This window comes from Candoia aspera, chromosome 1 (genome assembly GCF_035149785.1).
Source record: "Candoia aspera isolate rCanAsp1 chromosome 1, rCanAsp1.hap2, whole genome shotgun sequence".
NCBI classification, from domain to species: Eukaryota; Metazoa; Chordata; class Lepidosauria; order Squamata; family Boidae; genus Candoia; species Candoia aspera.
In genome coordinates this window covers 164,949,774-164,971,284 of record NC_086153.1, presented here as the reverse complement: position 1 = coordinate 164,971,284, position 21,511 = coordinate 164,949,774, and the positions used below count along the sequence as shown (strand labels likewise).

General features: G+C 48.5%; 1 protein-coding gene across 1 annotated transcript; it reads left to right on the top strand.

The window, feature by feature from the left end:
• Positions 1-1,310: 1,310 nt before the first annotated feature.
• Positions 1,311-15,147, top strand: SPATS1 (spermatogenesis associated serine rich 1). The gene is made up of 5 exons (XM_063302170.1): positions 1,311-1,320; positions 6,100-6,261; positions 6,962-7,088; positions 8,871-8,931; positions 15,097-15,147. Exons 1-5 carry the CDS (start codon positions 1,311-1,313, stop codon positions 15,145-15,147), a joined length of 411 nt encoding a protein of 136 aa, XP_063158240.1.
• Positions 15,148-21,511: the final 6,364 nt, after the last annotated feature.

Genomic DNA, 21,511 nt, shown 5'->3' with positions numbered 1-21,511 from the left:
GCACTGCACAGTCTTAATATCCATGTGTCCATCTAGTGCACTGAAAACAAAACTGTGAAGAGAAATACTGGAATTAAGGTTTGGGATTTCTCTGTGCATTCTTTTTGTGTGTAATGAATGCCTATTCTAGAACACTCTCAGACTCATGAGCAGGAATTCAAAGATATCTGATTTATTAAAGAATAGTATGCAGGATCACAGAGAAAGCTGAGAATGATAAAAGCACGCCAAATGCAAACTAAAAACCCTCAGTGCAAATGAGATCCCTCCCCCCGTAGAATCTTCCCAAGCTCACAATCCCAGGTGCTCCTAATGGCTTCTGATGGTCTTTGGGAAAAGTCCTTGAACAGAGCACATAACCCAAGCACATTCCATTGAAATGAACATAGATACAGAGCTTGGCACAAGGTTTCACAGCAGTTCCCTCCCAAACAGAAACGCGCATCAGCGCCATGGCATGTGAAACGTTACGATGTACAGTGCACATTGAAACAGTGAACATGACATACTGCCCCCCCAAAAGAAAGAAAACACTAAGCAGCAGGCTTCAAAGGGTACGCCAAGTGGAAACGGCAAATTAAATCAGGGGCATTAACATGGCGAGCAGACACCCATTCAGGATGAGGAAAGTGTTTCCATCAGACCAGATACTGGAGGTTGCCTTGAAGCTTGTGAGAATCAACAACCTCCTTGACCTCAAAGTGCTGTTGGCCGTCAATCATGATCGGAGCAGGAGGAGGAGGTTGGGGATGCCAGCGGGAAGAGTGGTGGACAGGCTTGAGCAGGCTGCAATGGAAAACAGGGTGCAAGGGTTTCAAATTGTGAGGCAGGTCCAACTTAACAGTAACTGGATTGATAAGACCAACAATAGGGAACGGACCAATGAACTTGGGAGCAAGCTTTTTCAAGGGCTGTGGTGACTTGATGAATTTGGTAGATAGATACACCTGATCTCCAATCATGAAGTCGTGTTGCAAGGAACGATGCTTATTGGCTTGAAACTTGTAAGCAGCCTGGGCATCAGCCAAAGCCTGTTGAATCACCGGCCAGGAATCAGCAAGCTTAACAGCCCAGTCAGAGGCAGAACATGATTGGGAAGGGGGTTGTGGCAGTTCAGGGATGGGAACAAAGTCGTGACCAGAAACCACACAAAAAGGGGTTTGCCCGGTACTCTGATGGACAGCATTGTTGTAAGCCACTTCAGCAAAAGGCAGTAACTCCACCCAATTGTCCTGATGGTAGTTAATGTATACTGTAAGAAATTGTTCAAGGGTGGAGTTTAAAATCTCAGTAGATCCGTCAGTCTCAGGATGGAACGAGGTGGGCAGTTCCTGTTTGGTGCCAATCAATATTAAAAATGATTTCCCAAACTGGGAAGTAAACTGTGTCCCGCAGTCACTGACCAAACAGGAGGGGCTACTGTGGAGACGGTAGATGTGGATGAGAAATAGGTGCGCCAATTGCGGGGCGGACAGGATGGATGCACATGGAATGAAATGTGCCTGTTTGGAAAAAAAAATATTTTACAACCCAAATGACAGTTTTCTTCTGACTGGGAGGAAGATCCACAATAAAATCCATAGAAATCTCATCCCAGGGATGGGACGGGCTGGCCACAGGCTGCAGAAGCCCCTGCAGTTTCCCCCCTTTACGTTTTGACATTGCACAAACAGGACAGGAAGCCACATAGTCTTTTACATCGCATCTCAAGGTAGGCCACCAGAATTGACGACGAACCAAATGCAATGTTTTAACAAAACCAAAATGCCCAGCAAGTTTATCATCATGGGACGCTGTAAAATGTCAGGTCTTAAAGTTTTGGGTACATAAAGGCGGTGTTGCACCCATGCCAGACCGTTTTCAAAAGAAACAGTGTCTTTATTAGCTAGCAACCAAGTGTCAGATTTCAGCGCCTGGAGAAAGTCTTTCTGTAACTGGCAAGGAACTTGCACTTTCCGCTTCCCAGACTGGGCTGGGGGCGGGGATGCCTGCGCACGGGTCTGGCTCCGGGTGACAGCAACTAAGCCCAGTTGTGGTTCAGTGAGAACAGTCCCAACCACATCTGCCACGTGGTCAAGGTCCTGAGGTAAACGTGACAAAGCATCAGTCAGAAAGTTTTTCTTTCCCGGAATAAATTTTAACTGGAAGTTAAAGCGACTGAAAAATTGAGCCCAGCGAATTTGTTTAGGACTGAGACGCCAGGGGGTGCAGAGGGCTTCCAAATTCCTGTGATTGGTCCAAACCTTGAAAGGGCATTTAGCGCCTTCCAGGAGGTGACGCCAGGCTTCCAAAGCGGCTTTTACAGCAAAAGCTTCCTTTTCCCAAACATGCCACTGGCATTCGGTTTCAGAAAATTTTCTGGACAGATAAGCGCAGGGTTTTAAGTGATTTTCAGAATCTCTCTGTAACAATATAGCCCCAACTGAGAAGTCAGAAGCATCAACTTGGACCACAAAGGGGTGTTCAGGATCGGGGTGCTGTAGAATAGGCTCAGCAGTGAAGAGGGTTTTTAACTTCTCAAATGCTGCCTGCATTCAGGCATCCAATTCAGCACTGCCCCAGGGTTTTTTACTTTGCGTGTCTCCCCCAAACCCTTGGTACGAAGTAAATCAGTGAGGGGCAAAGCAATCTCAGCGGACCCCTGGATAAATTGGTGATAGTAATTACTGAACCTGAGGAAACTTTGCAATTTCCTCCGGGTGCGGGGACGTTCCCAACTTAAAATCGCCTGAATTTTTGCAGGGTCCATTTCAATGCCCTTGTCAGACACCCTATAGCCCAGATAGTCAAGATGGGTTTGTGAAACTCACATTTGGAAAGTTTGGCATAAAGTTTGGCATCTCTATGCTTGCTTAACATCTGTTTGAGGAGGCGTTCGTGTTCCTCCTCAGTTTCAGTGTAAGTGAGAACATCATCTAAATAAACCAGGACCCCTTTAAACAAATGATCATGTAATACTTCATTAATCAATTGCATGAAGACTCTGGGCGCCCCTGCCAACCCAAAAGGGAGGACTTTGTACTGAAATGAACCCAGTGGGCAATTAAAAGCGGTTTTCCACTCATCTCCAGCTCGTATGCGGATGTGGAAATAGGCTTCACGAAGATCGAGCTTGGAGAAAATCTTGCCCTTAGACAAGTGAGCTAACATGTCCTTCACGGGCGGAAGAGGGTACTTGTTGCAAATTGAGATGGAATTTAACCCCCGATAGTCCGTACAGAGTTGAAGCGTGCCATCTTTCTTTTCCTGGAATAGCACAGGGGCCCCAACTGGGGAACTTGCAGGTTCAATAAACCTTCCTTGACAGATTTTTGTCAATAAAGTCCCGTAATGCCTCAAGCTCCTTCTGAGTCATTGGATAAATTTTTGGCTTGGGCAATTGAGCGTTGGGAACCAACTCTATTGCACAGTCAGTTTTCCGATGGGGGGGGGGTAGCTGATCTGCTTCCATTTCCCCAAAGACGTCTGCAAAGTGTTGGTATCGATCAGGCAAGCCTTCTAAATGTGCCAAGCTAGGGCGCGGCGTGGCAATTGCAGCCCTTCCAACCCCCGCACGTGAAGCTTTCTCCGCTGTAGGAGCTTGGTGAAACCCATCTTTAAAAGTCACAGTTCTGTGTTCCCAGTTTATATATGGGCTTCGATAGGTCAACCAGGGGATCCCCAGAATTACCAAGGGATTGCCAACAGGTGCTACTACGAATTTTGAAGTCCCACGGTGGCTGCCCATTTGCATTGCGACAGTTCCAGTGGAATGGGTTGCCAGCCCCCCCCCCCCGCCGTTGAACCATCCAACTGTGTGAAGATCAAAGGCTGCTGGAGGGGGAAGCTAGGCAGGTCCAAAGCAGCAACCAGATCAGGGTGAATCAGACACCTGGAACACCCAGAGTCAACTAAAGCCCAGACCTCTATAGTCTTTGTGCGGGAGCCCAATTTCACTTTCACTGCTAGAGTGGGACAGTCAGCACTCACTATAGCATCCTTGTGCCCATCCTCCTCCACCTGCCCACAGGTGCTCTTCATGGCAGATGGCTGGCATTTCCTGCCGGCTCCTTAGAGTCATCTTCAGCCTCTCCCGAGAAGTAGAATACTTCCTCAGTGTCGGCTGCGCCCTTGGCTGCTGTCATCCGCCGCGAGGGGGGAGGGGCGATTTGGCTGGCAGCTTGCCCGCTCAGTCTCCAGCCTTGGCTTTTGGGCAATCAACTGCTCGGTGCCCTTCCGTTCCACATCACAGACACTGACCCCTCGCATAGCGCCGATCTCTCTCCTCTTCCCAGGCTCTATAGCCTGGCCGGGCAGCAGTCGCAGCACTTCGGGGTCCCCTCATGGTGGCTGGTGGTTTTTCAGGTCGTCTGGTTTGCATGAAGGTATGCTGGGCGTGCTCAGCCTTGCCGGCCAGACAGATCCATTCATACAATGACTCTGGGTCATCTCTACACAATGCCCACCACAGGACGTCCCTGTTGAGTCCCTCTTTAAACCTTTCTACTAAGGTTGACTGAGACCAGTCAGGGATTTTCCCAGCTAAAGCCTTAAACTCCAGGGCATAATCAGCTACAGACATCTGGCCCTGGGTAAGATCCTTCAGTGCCTTCTTAGCTCTTGCCTTGGCCAGAGGATCCTCAAAATGCAGCTTTAACGCCCCCATGAAGTCCTCGAAATCCTCAAGCTCAGGGGAGTCAGCCTCACTTAATTGAACATACCAGTCAGCCGCTCGACCCTTCAACTTGGTGGCAATGGCAGTTATCTTAGCCTCTTTGGAAGGGAAGTATGCTCCAAACTGCCTCATGTAACTTTTAGCATTGGTTAGAAAGAAAGATAACTTGGTTGGATCCCCATCAAACTTGACAGAAAAGTCTTTCACCCCCACTCCTGTTGGAGCAGAATCAGCATCTGCTTGAGTGGTTGGGCCCCAGGTTACAGTAGTTGTCCCTCTTTGGGGTGGGGACACTGGTGGTCGAGCTCTGCGGGGTGGAGATTCATCCTGGAGCCGTCTCCGGCCCTGCTCCGCTGGCGGTCTGGGTGGGAGGATGGGGGATGGTTGCATGAAGCTGGGACCTCTGTCGTGCCTCCCCTGCCCCCCCAATGATAGAGACAGGTTTCTTAACATGTACTCCATCGATTCTATTTTGGCCTCCACCACTCTTAGCCTTTCAGGGGTTTGAGATTCCTCCCTCCCTTGCGTGTTAGGCTGTCTCTCCGTTGATACCGTGGTAGATTCTACGTCTGGGGTCAGTGGGAACCGATACTTCCAGGACGCCTGGGACATCCCTGGCTGGGGTTCTCCCATTTCATCCCGGGTGATCAACTCTGCGGGTGATTCGCTGGGTGCCGGTTGCTCTGGTTCTCCCCCATCGTCAGATTCCTCCACCTCAGGGCTGGAACTCGAATCCTGCCAGAAATCTGAAGGTTCTGGGGTGAGGCTCAGTTCTCCGCTCTTGACCGTCGACTTGGGCATCAAGCTAGCCGGCTCCTCAAGTCCCCCAGTTGTGAGCTTGGACTCGGCCATCGTTAACTATTTTCCCTCACAAGAAACTGATCTTGGTAGGAGCTAACGGTACAACTTTGGTGATTCTCTGCTTTATGTAATGATTGCCTATTCTAAACACCATCAGACTCATAAGCAGGATCACAAAGATATCTGATTTATTAAAGAATATTATGCAGGATCACAAAGAAAGCTGAGAATGATAAAAGTGCGCCAAATGCAAACTAAAAACCCTCAGTGCAAATGAGATCCCTCCCCCCATAGAATCTTCCCAAGTTCACAATCCCAGGTGCTCCTAACGGCTTCTGATGGTCTGTGGGAAAAGTCCTTGAACAGAGCACATAACCCAAACACATTCCATTGTAATGAACACAGATACAGAGCTTGGCACAAGGTCCCACAGCAGCTCCCTCCCAACCAGAAACGCGCATCAGTGCCTTGGCATGTGAAACGTTACGATGTACAGTGCACATTGGAACAGTGAACATGACATTGTGCAGTTTAAAAGATGAGGGTTTAAAAAATACTGACTATATTACTTGATAACATGAAAGTGGACTGGGAGGATTCTGTAACTTCAACTTTCTCACACTTTTATTGTTCTTCCTTTTCAGGACATAATGAAAATTCAAGTGTAGAATGGACATTTTACCCAAGTTCTGGTAATCACACTTATCATACAGGAAAAAGATGTTTGTTTCACGGTATCCACCTCCGAAATAAGTCTACATCTTCTGAAAGGACGCTGGAAATGTCTATAGGGAGGAAGAAATATGGTATAGCCTTAGAAGCCTTCTAGTTTTGTTACTAAATCCTAACAGTTTAAAGGAAGGTTCTTATTCCAAGCATTGGAATTAAGTTTTCAAATATCCATATATAGATATTCCATGGTGAAAAGTGATTAGTAGGATGCAAGATCTGAAATATTGAGAACCACTGGTGTATGCAAACCTTTGGACTAATAAGCTTGAGTTCTTTTTGCAATTAAGCAACAAATTGTTATTAAAAAGGCTATGAGGGTAATGAGCCTCCTTCTGAATTATTAATGAACATACTGTGTTTCAAACAGATCTTTAGCCAAAAGAAGAAATGTACTTTCAATTAAATTCATGTGTTTTGATGTACACACACACACTTGTAGAAGAACTGTTCGCGAAATGCAAAATTTATTTATTTATTTATTTTCTATCCCACCTTTATTATTTTTATAAATAACTCAAGGTGGCGAACATACCTAATACTCCTTCCTCCTCCTATTTCCCCACAACAACCACCCTGTGAGGTGAGTCGGGCTGAGAGAAAGTGACTGGCCCAAGGTCACCCAGCCGGCTTTCATGCCAAAGGCGGGACTAGAACTCACAGACTCCTGGTTTCTAGCCCAGCACCTTAACTAATACATCCAAATTGCTCAAATGTCAGAAAATATGCTTGTGGTCAAGATGTTTTATTAACTTCTACTTTTGTTTTTAATACCAGTGGATGAAACTTCCTCCCGAAATGGCATTGCAATGAGGATGCTCGGTGACCATCCATTTGCTTCTCCTGAGCAAAGTACAGACTTTCACAAAAAGGGTTCAACAATATCTCCAGTGAATTTTGGGAGGCAAGTCCTTACCCAATAGCTTCTTTTTTAAAATTAAGTCACAACACCTCCTTTGCTTATAGAAAATAATTGAGGCAAGATTTGCTGGATTACCTGGAAAGATGGAAAATCATGGGAAGGGGCTACCTACCTTCCTGATTTCCGCACCCTGTCCTGCTGCTGCTGGAGCAGAGAGCAGAGGAAGAGGAAGGGAGGCAGTGGAGAGTGGGTCTTTGCAAAAGGAAAGGGGCAGGGAAACAGGCAGGCCCAGAAAAATTGAAGTAATTTAGGACTCTTCCGTTTAATCCAATGAAATATTTGTTGTGACCAGGGTTTCTCAACCAGGGGTCTGTGGCACCCTCGGGTATTGTGAGAGGTCACTAGGGGTTTAAAAAATTATTTCAAATTCAGGCAACTTCACATTAAAGAGGTCACTTTCATTCTTTATTTTTAGTTTAAGAACACTGTTAATGCATACATACAGCCTACACATGAAATGAATATCGTAATTTTGTAACTTCTGGCCTACAGTTGAGCCTGAATGTGCAGGGGTTCCCTGAGGCCTGAAAAATACTTCAAGGGTTCCTCCAGGGTCAAAAGGTTGAGAAAGGCTGGTTGTGACTCTTTGTCGTTCTGTTACTTTTCTTTGAAATATATTCATATCTGACATTACTGTACTTGAACTGTGATCCATCGCTGAGGCAGAGAACACCTGTGATATTGTTGGAGGTTCTATTTGTGCATGTGAACATTTCCAAGAGCCAGAATTGGACCTGAGCAAGGATTTGTCAAGCGGGTTTTATAATCATAACAGAAAGGAGATTATTTATAGGAAGTACAGTTTAGAGATAAGCCAAGCCTAGCACTACAGTACATCCTCCCAGGAGGAATGTCAGAGAGCGAGGAGTCTGCCTGTGTGCCTGGGCACCAGGGCAGATGGAAGTGACCTGTGATTCTTAGAGAAAGGGCGGGCAGAGTGACAGACAAAGAGGGGGCCTGCAGGAAATCCTTCACTTACCGCACTGCCCCCTACTGACACTTCCGAAAGATATGTAAGTCAGTGATGTGAGAAGTTGAAAAGGAAAATGAAGGAACACTTTTTGGAAGATGCAGATGTAATTCCGAATGAAAGATCAGATCTGCAAGGATTTCTCTTTGTACAATGATAGGTAAAGGCACTGTATATGAATACAGGTTATCTTTCAGATTACATGTAAATCGTTGAAAAAATTTACAGTTTTGCCTGGGCTTTAGTAAGATGTCTAATAAATCAAATGTTTGCATGTAATGTTCCCCGAGCACTTTGACCAGTCTTCAACAATAATGGTATTATTTTCACATAACAGTATTTCTGCAACAGAATGAAATATTTGGGTTCTTTTGTATTTCACTTTTCTCCCCCATATATGTGTAAAAATATACTGTGAAGGATATAAATATTAAATATCATGTAGCAGCATAGATTATGATATCATCTGCATGTGGTTTGAACTGGAACCAAAGCAAGAAACGTTATAACTTTAACTATAAATAGAAAATGCTAAGCTTCCCAAACATTGGAAGCAAATTAGAAACTTCATCTTACTGCTGATGCACACAAAAAGAAGCTCTTGCTTCCCTTCAATTAGCATGCAATGCGAAATGTGGATTTTATTTTTGCATATCAATGTTTCACGGTAGACTGCGTAGGAAATTGCAAACATTCCTAATGCAGCAATATACAGTAATCAAAGCAGGAGCTGGCATAACCATACCAAAAGATCCCTCAGCTCAAAGTCTTTTGTTTCCTTTTCATAGTTTTAGGTATAAAAAAAAGTCAGATACCTTTATTCCTCTCCAGCGTTTGCCAAGAACTCCATGGTATGTATCACATGTTTTAAGTAACATTTATTTTCTTCTGTAGGCTTTCATTGTATATACTTGTATTATTCATTTCTAGAAGTTATCTACTGCATTACCAGCTACAATAGATTTTGACATTTTCTACAATATACTGTAATATGCAGCAATGTAAACTTTATAATAAAACTTCAGTAACATCCCCTATCATGTTGTACCTTGCTTTGAGTACCTTCTTTAAAAGAAAAGTAAGGTTGCAGTAAAGAATTACAAAAAGGAGGAAGTAAATGTGGGACTATTCTGTAACATTTGAAAGATGAAAGGTGCCCTGTGCAAGCACCGAGTCATGTCTGACCCTTTGGAGGGACACTGCTTTTGCGACGTTTTCTTGGCAGACTATAGAGCGGGGTGGTTTGCCATTGCCTTCCTCTGAAATATTTACCGGCTTTAAAACTGGCTGAGTATATATGATTTTTAATACAGGTGGTCTTTGCTTAACAGCCATTCATTCAGTGACTGTTCAAACGTATGATGGTGCTGAACGAGTGGTAGTGACCACCAGACATGGTACTTATGGCTCTTGCAGTGTCCTGTGGTCACGTGATTGCGATTTGCAACCTTCCCTGCCAGCTCTCCAAAAGCTGGCAGGGAAGACAGCAGGAAGTCAGAAGTTTCAGTCATGTGAAGTCCTCCCTTAATGACCTGTGTGGTCCTCATTTAACAATGGCAACCAGGACTGCCGGAACTGCTGTCGCTAAGCAGCACAGTCATGTGGTTTTTCGACTTACAGCCTCATCACTTAATGATGGAGTTTCTGGTCCCAATTGGCATTGTTAAATGAGGACTACCTATAGGTAAATGTAGCTCCAAAGTACTGTTTTTTTACTGACCATCTGTGGGTCTTTGTAAAATCTGAACATGGTAAAATAGAGAGGTTTATAATATGGGAGTTATTCAGACTGACAGAAATCACTTGACATGTCATGTACTGATTTGATAGCTGTGGTTTTTCATGCCCCACCATTCCCAGTTGTTGAGGTTGTCCTAGCTGCACACAGCTCTTGTATGGTCTGGTTTACCCACATGCTAACAAGTGGGTACACTAATCCTAATACAAAAACTGATTTATCTTCATGGGTAAAGTTTCATTTAAAACAAGGGTGAGCAATCCATGACGTACAGGAACCATATGGGGTCCAGCTTTTCTCTCAAGGTCATCCCACTGAAAATTTAAAAATCATGCTGCTGATTGTATGTATATTAACCCTACAACAGTGCACATCTGTAAGACTAAACATCCATACTTCAGTTTGTACAAATGAACAAGAATTCTAACTCTGCCCTCTCTAGTGATATAATCAGTAGCCTTGGAACATTTAAAAAAATGTTCTTCCTCTGTGCAAAAAGCTTGCCTATAATTAATGATCAATTTCTTATTTTCATTTCTTGTTTGTAAAAATATTATTTTGACTTTATTGAAAAAAAATCTAATGTTATTGAAGATTAGATTGTTTTAATCAGACCTGAACTCTATTTGCACTGCAGTAAAAAATACAGAGTTTGGTAGCACTTTAAAGCAGTACAAGCATGAAAGGTGAAAGGTGAAAGGTCCTCTGTGCAAGCACCAAGTCATGTCTGACCCTTTGGGGGGATGCCGCTTTCCTCTTGCATATCAAGGCTAAAAAAAAAAATGAAGACGACCACTAGATGGCAGCAAAAACAGACCAAAAGCTTGGACCATTTGCTACCATCCAGTGGTAATCCATATTTGGGCAGTCCAGATCTAGCACTCCTGCTTTAAGATTATCTAATTTATTTCCACAAGAGCTTCAGTCTATGAAACTGAAAGCAACAATTGATTTCTGCCTAGCAAAGCTGTATAGTATCTCACAGCCCTATACAGATCTGCTCAGAAGTACATTCCACTGAGTTCCATTGGACTCAATTGTCAGCAATACTGTAGTTTGTCTTTAAAATATTATGGAACTGTTTGTCTGAATATAGTTTGGAGTTATAACCTTGACAGAGTCAGAACAAAAAAAATTCCACTGGTCAATGGCAAATATTTCTAGTGTTAGTATTCTGTGAGTATGATATTCCTTACGTACTTTCTCCATAATGTTGACATGATGCCAAACACACTTGTGTTTTGCTCCTGCCTTTGCAGCAGACCTGACTGTTGTCAAGGTAAAAATCTGTGGTTATGCAAACAGTGAAGCAGATTATCTCAGGGCTGCTTCTGTAGAGAACCTTACGTGCTGGTGGGAAAAACTATTTTGACACAGCAATGTTTCCAATATTTTGGGACAGAAGCAGGAAATTGTCAAAATAATCTAGAGAGCAAAATGTTTCTTGGCAGATAATTAAAAAGGCAAAAGCCGATGCCCAAGGGAAGTACATAAAATTTGCATATGCTAATATATATGCAGTAAAGGTGAAAGATTAAACCAATTTTAAGTGAAAAAAACACTTCCTTAGCGTGGGCTAGAGAATGCCAACAGCATTTTCTGGATTGTATATATAGATAAGTTTATGCTGTAACTGCAAATAGTAAGATTAATCCCAGTCCATCTTTCAGAGCTGTTTTAAAAGCTACCCAGATTTAAATGCACAAATATCAGAAAGACTGTCCACCATGGTGTACATATGGGTCCAAGTTCACATACTTGTTGCATTCTCCCATTTCTGAACAAATGTCCTCATTCAGTAAATGCCTGCATAGAATTGTACAGTATACACTGTATAATATGGAGTATTAATCATACATGGATGATTAGTTTGTTACACGGCACTGCCTTCTATGTGAGCAACTTTGTTTCAAATAAAAGGACAGTAAGAACAATACCAAAAGTGGGGTCAGATCTCTGTGGAAAGTCCTACCACCCCTTGATCAGTCAAGGGGATTGATGGGTGTTCTTGTTCATGCCAGACTGCAGCTGCTTCTGAACGTATGGAAGATGAACAGTGACGAGATTGGGTGACAGGCCTTGGTGGGAGTCTCTTCTTTAAATCTGGACCAGCTTCAACAGGATAAAATAGTTGGCTTAGAAAAAAAAATAGCCCAGGAATCTCAGTGATAGAAAAAGGAATCTTGGAAGGTGACTCCTTATAAATTTAGAATATAATTCTAAAAGTTCCTTTGTTCTACTTTCCTGTTTTTAGTTTCCATTGAATTGTTTTGTTTTTCCCCTCCTTGTGGCTACAGCCTCTCCCAGATCAGGAAAATGAAACCAGAAGATAGGAAATACCTAAAAGAATTTTGGCTGATAGGACAAGTTTCAAGATAGCAACTATATGTGGACATTTTTTAAACCCTTTTGATGAGTTTGACTACGTAGCAACATTTGTATTTGAATTGGCAAATCATATAACATGAAAATATGTGCGCAGATTAGTCCAAGGTCACCCAGATTATTTAAACCTGTAGTTATCAGAGCTAATCCTGCACAGCAATATCCACTGTTTTGATAATCTTTGCTAAGGCCAGCCAGCCGCAGCACACAGAAGAACTGAGGCTGTGACCCTTGGCTGCATTCTGATTAAATCATTGAACTCCCTTGGTTTCTTAGATCAGTCTCTGTAGTTTCTTTACTAAGCATGTACAGGCATTTATACAGTTGTAATCAAAATTATTCAACCCCCGTTGCAGATCAAGTTGATTGTCAAAACGGACAGACTTTCAGCTGTTTGCAATGAACAAATCAAACAAAGGCAATTGAAATAGCTCAGCACAACAAATGCTTCAAGTGGTGTCCGCAAAGTCAACTGAAAATGCAACTTATCATGACTTCTCCAGTCTCAAAATTATTCAACCCCCTGAATAGAATCCGTCACAACAGCACACATACAGTTCAAGGGCTTCATTAGTTGCACCAGGCATGCTTGAACTGGAAAACACGAAATACCTGACCTGGCTAGGGGTTTGTTGAATGTCACTTTTGACTGCATGTTAGAAATACTGCATGGCCTAGTCAAAAGAATGGTCCAAAAAGGTAAGAGAAGAGATCATCACCCTTCACAAACAAGGAACAGGATACAAAAAGATAGCGAAGGCACTGAATGATCCTAGAGACACATTGGAAGCATAGTTCGCAAGTTCAAAGTTAAAGGAACAGTGGTTACACTACTTGGACAGGGCAGAAAAAGGAAGCTGTCAATGGCTGCAACCAGGTTTCTGAGAAGGCAGGTGGAGAGAAACCCTCGAGTGACTGCAAAAGACCTGCAGCAAGACTTGGTGGCAACAGGCCCTGAGGTTTCAGTGAGCACAGTAAGGCACATACTAAACACAGAAGGTTTCCATGCCAGAACTCCAAGACGTACACTGCTACTGACCCAAAAGCGCACAAAAAGTCGGCTCCAATATGCTCAAATCATATAAATAAGCCACAGAAGTTTTGGGATTCTGTTCTGTGGAGCAATGAAACAAAACTGGAACTTTTTGGCCTGATGGATCAGCGGCATGTCTGGAGGAAGAAGAATGAAGCATACGCTGAAAAGAACACCCTGCCTACAGTTAAGCATGGTGGTGGCTCGGTGATGCTCTGAGGCTGGTCTGCATCCTCTGGGACTGGAAACCTGCAGCGTGTGGACAGCAAGATGGATTCATTGAAGTATCAGGAAATCCTAGGAGAAAACGTCATGCTGTCTGTAAGGAAGCTGAAGCTTGGGCATTATTGGACCTTCCAACAGGACAATGGTCCCAAGCATACCTCAGATTCCACTAAGGCTTGGATGCAGAAGTCCTGGAAGATTCTACAGTGGCCATCACAGTCACCTGACTTGAACCCCCTAGAAAATCTCTGGTGGGATTTGAAGAAGGTGGTTGCAGCACGCAAATCCAAGAATATTACTGACCTGGAGGCCATTGCTCATGAGGAATGGGCTACGATTCCTCAGGAACGCTGTCAGAAGCTGGTGTCTGGCTATGCATCTCATTTGCAGGAGGTCATAACAGCAAAAGGGTGCTCTACTCAGTACTGAAGATGCTTGCCATGAAGGGGTTGAATAATTTTGAGACTGGAGAAGTCATGATAAGTTGCATTTTCAATTGACTTTGCGGACACCACTTGAAGCATTTGTTGTGCTGAGCTATTTCAATTGCCTTTGTTTGATTTGTTCATTGCAAACAGCTGAAAGTCTGTCCGTTTTGACAATCAACCTGATCTGCAATGGGGGTTGAATAATTTTGATAACAACTGTATGTTTATAAAATAAACAACTAAAATTCATTTTATCACTATGGCCAGATGCTCAGAATATTATGCCATTGTTTTTAATAAACCCACATTCTTCAAGAATATTAGAACTGGCATAAGCGTTTTTCTATAAAGTAGTTAGGTACGTTTAGGGATTAGTGATGGAAAGAACTAGCCTAATCAGGTTTAGAATTGGGCTGGGGGGATTTTATTTTTGGAAAATGATTTATTCATTATTCAGCCCTATTATTCTTCATGATACCATTACAGGGCAACAGGGCTGGTTATCTCCTCCCAGACTCTAAAATAACAATGCAGCCGCCCAGCTTCCATTGGTTTGGAGTCTAATGGTAGCAGCCCCCCTTGCTGCTAATTAGTTGGGAAAAATAGTTGTATATATTTGGGGAGGAAGTAATTTTAAAGCTCTTCTTTGTTTGCCCTTAACCACAACCTCAACATGCCTGGCAGCAGCTTTTTCCTGCCATGTCCTAATGATATAAGATGCTTTCATGGCATCTCCAGCACCCCCTAAAAGTTGTTCCAGTTTTAAATAGTGCTTTCCCTGTTCTCCCAACAGTTTTTGTGTATCCAGTTTGGCATATTTCTCTGACAATTGGATTGCTAATCCCTGCTGGCCCCTTCAGGCTGTTGTGGGCACAGCCCTCCCCCCCAGCCATGGGGCACTGCCCCCTATGGCCATTTCGGTTGCAGGACAGACTGGACACCTGGCTTCTGCAGGACAGCATTTTCCATAGTTCTTGTTAGGTCTTACTGTCAGCCCTATAAGGTAGATGAGACTAAGAAACCAAAGCCCCAAAGGTCAGGACTAATTTTACTGTAAAACTATAGTAACGCAATCTTGCAAGTCTGAAAGTGCTTCCCACTCCCTCGCTTTATCCTCGTGTGAACTAGGGAGGAGCTTGTCCGAGATGTTTTCTCAAATTAGGTTCTTGACCCAGGTTCAAGCCCCTCTTTCCTGACCATTGCCTTGGTAGCGGCTCTTCCTCCTGTCCTTTGAGGCCATTCCTGATGCCCTCTATGCTTAGCGGCTGGTATGTCATGAGTGCCGTTGAGCTAAAGTCATCAGCGCAATGGCACTCATGACAATGACAAGGAAATAAGTGAAGGGGCACAAGTTAAGTAGCCATCAACCCACAACAACTAACGGCTAACAAACAATAGCTAAACGAATCACGGAGCCACCCAAGCCATCAGCGGCAATACAACGGGGATCGCCCAGCTGAAAGCAATCAGCAGAAGAATGGAAACCTGAGGATGGGCGATCCTGGAAACCCTCAACCAATGGCAGGGCAACGCATGGGACAAAGGGGGGTGACGTGACCGTGAGCGAGGGGGCGCTGACCGGCGCGGGATATTTAAACCCCGCACCGGCGCGCTCCTGTCACTCTCAGCTTTTTTCTACCAACGTTGTACCTACCCTGAAATAAACCAGAACCTGATTTGCAAACCAGCGTCTGAACGTTATTCAGAGGTAGGCAGCGCATGACATAAAGCTGAGAGTCATAAACTCAGCCTCGCCGAGCCCCACCGGACGACAACGAGCCGCGGGAGGAGTAGACGGCGAGAAGACCAGCAAGATGAGGCCGGAACGGCGCGGGCCAGGAGGGCGAGCCGCGCGGCAAGAGACAGAGGAGGACCGACCGAGGCCAGAGGCACCGCGGACTCCCAGAGCCATGGACGCCCACCCCACCCGACCCGAGCCTCAGCTCCAACCCCAAGGGGAGATGGCGACGGAGGCAACCCGACCGCGGGAGGGAGCAGCACGACTTCCGAAACCAGCGGAGGACCCCGCGCCCCACATCGCACCCCAGCAACGGGCGTGGAGCGACAGCCCCACGGTGCTCAACACGGAGGAGGACGACGGAGACACCCATCAGACGGAGGAGGAAGCGGACCCGCGGCGGAGGGACGATGAACCCCACCGGCAACCCACCCCCGAGGACGCGCCAACGGAACCGGCCCCAGCGGCGGCGCGGGCTGTGGACGAGGAGGCACGAGCTGAACTCGCGGCCATGCGGGCTCAGCTGACGGAACTCCGGACCATGCTCCAGACGCTTATGCCCCCCGCGCCACCCAACGACGTCCCCGCACAAGCCCACACCCCGAGCGAAGCACCGAACCCACACGAGCCAGCGGAGAGCCAGCAGACGGCACAGGCGGCCGACACCACACCCCGGGAAGCGAGAGGCGGGGCCGCACAAAACGCCCGGGCCCCAAAGGACTTCCCCATCTTCTTCGATGGGACCCCCTCAAAACTCTCGTTTTTCGTTACCAACGCTAGGGAGTTCATGGGGAGGCACGGACACTCCTATGACTCCGAGGCCGACAAGATCGCCGCCGTGGCGATCAAACTCCAAGACAGGGCGGCGGACTGGTACGTCCAACTGTACGAGTCCAGCTCCCCCGCCCTCGCCACCTTCCCTGCTTTCATCAAAGAGATGAAAAACTACTTCGAAGACCCCCTAGCTAAAGTACGGGCGAAAAGCGCACTCCAGAGACTTAAACAGGGCACACGCACGGTCCCTGACTACGCCCTGGAGTTCAAAGCCCTCGCGGGAAAGGTCTGCGACTGGTCTGAGACCACCCTGCTGGAAATCTTCAAAAGGGGGCTCAACCGCGACGTTCTCCAATGGGCCCTCTACCGCGACGACCCAGAAACGTTACACGGGTGGATCCACCTCGCGGGGAAAGCCGAACACGCGCACCGCACCTTCCTTATGACAACCACGGAAGACTCAAACTATGTCGGGAAAAAGGTACCCGCACCACACGGGGGGATGGCCGGCCCCATATACCCAAAAAAGAAGTTCAACCGGGAGCCCTGCGGGAGGTGTGGCAAATTAGGGCACAAGACGGCGGATTGCTTCGCCAACCGACCGCCGACCAGCGCGCCCAAGCCCGCCCCGAAAATTAGCCCCAAACCACCCAACCCGGGGCCGCCCCCTCACCGCCGAATGACCGTGGCCACAGCGACACCGGAAGAGGGCTGGGACGCGTACTGGGGGGAAGAGGACAATACCGACCCCGACCAGCCGGCGGGAAATGCTCTCCGCCTGCTCTGAGACGCGTGGCGAGGCAGGCGGTGGGACAGCAACGCGGACCACCTCAACGAAACGACAAAAGCTCCGTAATATTGGCAGCAATCCAACTCTCTGCCGGCAACGGAGCCACCACGGCTGCGGCACTAGTGGACTCGGGGTGCTCAAAAAACCTCATCCACCCCGACCTAGTCGCCAAACTCGACCTCCGCTGCTTCCCCCTCCCCACGCCGCTGGCATTCCACCAGCTGGACGGCTCTACAGCGGGAGGGAAACCAGCCACGCTACAAACCGAGCCGGTCACCCTGCAAATGGGCACTCACACCGAGCGCACATCGTTCGTAGTCACGCCCATCGGACGGCCCATTGCAGTCCTGGGGATGCCATGGCTCGCGAAAAACAACCCGCGGATCAACTGGGCGACCCGCACCTTCACATTCGGCGACGGCGAGTATCGAGCACCAGTACCAGCTGGCAAAAGCAACCCCACGGTAGGACGAGCGGAGGCGACCACACAAGACAACGCCGCTACCACAGCAGACCTACCAGAACAATACGCCGACTTCTCCGAGGTCTTCGGAGAGGCAGAGGCAGACCAACTACCCCCCCACCGCAAGACGGATTGCCGGATCGACCTACTGCCCGACGTCCCCTTACCTAGACCAAAGATCTATTCGATGACCCCGAAGGAGATGGCAACCCTCCGGGAGTTCATCGATAAAAACCTAGACAGGGGATTCATAGAGCCAGCATGCTCACCGGTCGGAGCCCCCGTCTTATTCCGGGAGAAGAAAGACGGGACCCTACGGCTCTGCACCGACTACCGGGGCCTAAACGCGGCTTCCCTGTCCAACAAATACCCCTTACCCCTGGTAAAGGACATGCTCGCCCACCTGTCCACGGGCAAAGTCTTTTCCAAATTGGACCTTCGCGAGGCGTACTATCGCATCCGAATCAGGGAGGGGGACGAATGGAAGACGGCGTTTAACTGCCCCCTAGGCGCCTTCCAGTACAAGGTACTGCCCTTCGGACTCGCGGGGGCCCCTGGGGTGTTCATGCAGCTCATCAATGAGGTACTGCATGAACATCTGTTTAAAGGGGTCCTGGTCTACATCGACGACGTCCTCATTTACACAAAAACACACGAGGAACACGTAACCTTAGTCAGGCAAGTCCTCGACAAGCTCAGAAGGGCGCAGCTCTATGCAAAGCCTACAAAGTGCGAGTTTCACAAAGAGCGCCTAGACTATTTGGGGTATCGAATCTCCGGGGACGGCATCGAAATGGACCCCGCAAAAGTCGAAGCGGTGCTAAACTGGGAGCGGCCCCGCAACAGACGGCAACTACAGAGCTTCCTGGGATTCGCGAATTTCTACAGGTCCTTCGCCCGGGGGTTCGCTGAGATAGCCCTCCCCTTAACGGACCTCCTCAAAACCAAAGGGGTGGGGGACACCCGACGCGCCAAGAACCCAGGCACAGTGCTGAATTGGACTCCCGCGTGCCAGACCGCATTCGACAAGCTGAAAGCGCTGTTCACGACGGAGCCAATCCTCGCGCACCCGGACCCAGAACGGCCGTTCATGGTCCAAGCCGACGCCTCAGACTTCTCCCTGGGAGCCATCCTGCTACAAAAAGACTCCACGGGGCTCCTGAAACCATGCGCCTACCTGTCAAGGAAGTTCTCCGAGACAGAGAGGCGATGGCACGTCTGGGAGAAAGAAGCCTTCGCGGTGAAATCGGCACTAGAGACATGGCGTCACCTACTCGAGGGAGCCACCCAACCATTCGAGGTCTGGACGGACCACCGGAACCTCGAGGCCCTACGAACGCCTAGACGCCTTAGCCCAAAACAGGTCCGATGGGCCCAATTCTTCAGCCGCTTTGATTTCCAGCTGAAGTTCATGCCGGGCAAGAAGAACTTCCTGGCCGACGCCCTCTCCCGGCTGCCCCAAGACGAAGAGCCCGCCCCAGACACCATTGGGACGGTCCTATCCGCCTCGCAACTGGGAATGGCCGTGACCACCCGAAGCGGCGCACGGAGGCAGCTCGACGCTACGGCGCAGCCGACGGCGGGACAACCGGCGACGGAAAGAAGCCAACCGCAACTACCAGGGGGAATGCGCACGGACCTCGCCGCCGCCCTCAAAACCGACCCCTGGTTCCTGGCAAACCCCGACAAGGTAACGATGGCGCAAGACCTGGCATGGGGGGAAGGCAGAATCTACGTCCCGGACTCGCAACGCCAGGCGATCTTGCATAGGTCACACGACGCCAAGCAAGCGGGACACTTTGGGTTCCTCAAGACCCTACACCTAACACGGCGCCAATTCTGGTGGCCCGCGCTCAGGCGAGACGTAAAAACCTACGTGGCGTCCTGCCCAACGTGCGCTAGGGCCAAACGGGCACCAGGCAAACCCGCGGGGCTATTGCAACGGGTGGCAGAACCCTCCCGCCCATGGGAGGAAATCTCTATGGATTTTATAGTGGACCTCCCACCCAGCCAGAAGAAAACGGCCATTTGGGTGGTGAAGGACTACTTCTCTAAGCAGGCCCACTTCATCCCCTGCACGTCGGTCCCATCCTCACAACAACTAGCCAAACTCTTCCTCATCCACGTGTACAGGCTACACGGATGTCCCGCACGTGTGGTGACCGACAGGGGCACACAGTTCACCTCCAAATTCTGGCGGGCCTTCCTGAAGCTGACGGGGACCCAACAGGCCCTATCTACGGCTTGGCATCCGCAGACGGACGGAGCCACTGAGGTTCTTAATGCCACCTTAGAGCAATTTATACGATCATATACGAACTACCACCAAGACGACTGGGCTGAACTGCTCCCGTTCGCCGAAGTCGCATACAACAACGCCGTCCACACGAGCACGGGGAAAACCCCGTTCGAAGTAGTCTCGGGGCGCGACTTCGTCCCCATACCGGAGCTACCTCAACCCCCGGAACCCCAGGTGGACGCCAGCGACTGGGGACGGAAGATCGCGGAAGCATGGCCAGTAATCACGGCGGCGCTGAAGGAGGCACAGGCTGCTTACAAAGAGCAGGCCGACAAGCACCGGCGCCAACAACCGACGTTCCAGGCGGGGGATATGGCCTATCTCTCCACCAAGTTCCTAAAGTCAACCCAACCCTCGAAAAAACTGGGGCCTAAGTACATCGGGCCGTTCCGAGTCACGCAAATAGTGAACCCGGTAGCAATACGCCTGGACCTGCCACACAACCTCCGGAGACTCCACCCGGTGTTCCATACCAGCCTCCTAAAACCGGCAACCACCTCCCGATGGCACCCAAGCACGCCACAGCCCGCACCGCTAATGATCGACGGGCAACACCACTTCGAGATCAGGGACATCCTCGACTCCCGCAAGCAACGAGGAACTCTACACTATCTGGTCAGGTGGAAACACTTCCCCCACCCGGAATGGGTGGCGGCGCACAACGTTAACGCGCCTGACCTGACCAGAGCATTTCACCGGGCATACCCCGACAAACCGCAATCAAGGTCAGCAAAACCAACCCCCCCCCCCCGCAGGCCCCCCCCCGCCTCCCGTGCCCCAAGGGAAAGGGCCCCCCCCCAAGCCCGCGACTTGGGTGGACCTTCCCCCCCCCGGGACTCACTCCCCCCGCCCCGGGCCCACGGGGTGGTGACAAACGATCGCCAGCACCCTCCCCCCGCCCCCCGGCCGCGGGGGAGTGGCAAGCAAGTCAACAGGGCAACCTGGGGGCAACGCCCAGGAGACACAACAAAGGCGACGCACTCTAAATAAGAAAAGAAGGGCCCTACCTGGAGCTGAGCAGCACCCGACCAGCCACGCCTCTCGCCTCGCCGAACTGAGCCAAACAAACAGGGTGTGGTTGGAGCATGCGCACGCCAGGTCAGAACCCGAGCATGCGCACCATGGACACACCCTGGGAAGGCACGTGGTAGAGGGAGGAGCAAAGGGAGGGGCGACAACTACTCCGGCGGGAACTTTGAAAAAAAAAAAAAAAAAAAATGTGGCGTTTTGACAGCTCCACGGGGAAAACCCAGAAACCCGGGGGAGAACACTATTCGGAAAGGGGGCAGTATGTCATGAGTGCCGTTGAGCTAAAGTCATCAGCGCAATGGCACTCATGACAATGACAAGGAAATAAGTGAAGGGGCACAAGTTAAGTAGCCATCAACCCACAACGACTAACGGCTAACAAACAATAGCTAAACGAATCACGGAGCCACCCAAGCCATCAGCGGCAATACAACGGGGATCGCCCAGCTGAAAGCAATCAGCAGAAGAATGGAAACCTGAGGATGGGCGATCCTGGAAACCCTCAACCAATGGCAGGGCAACGCATGGGACAA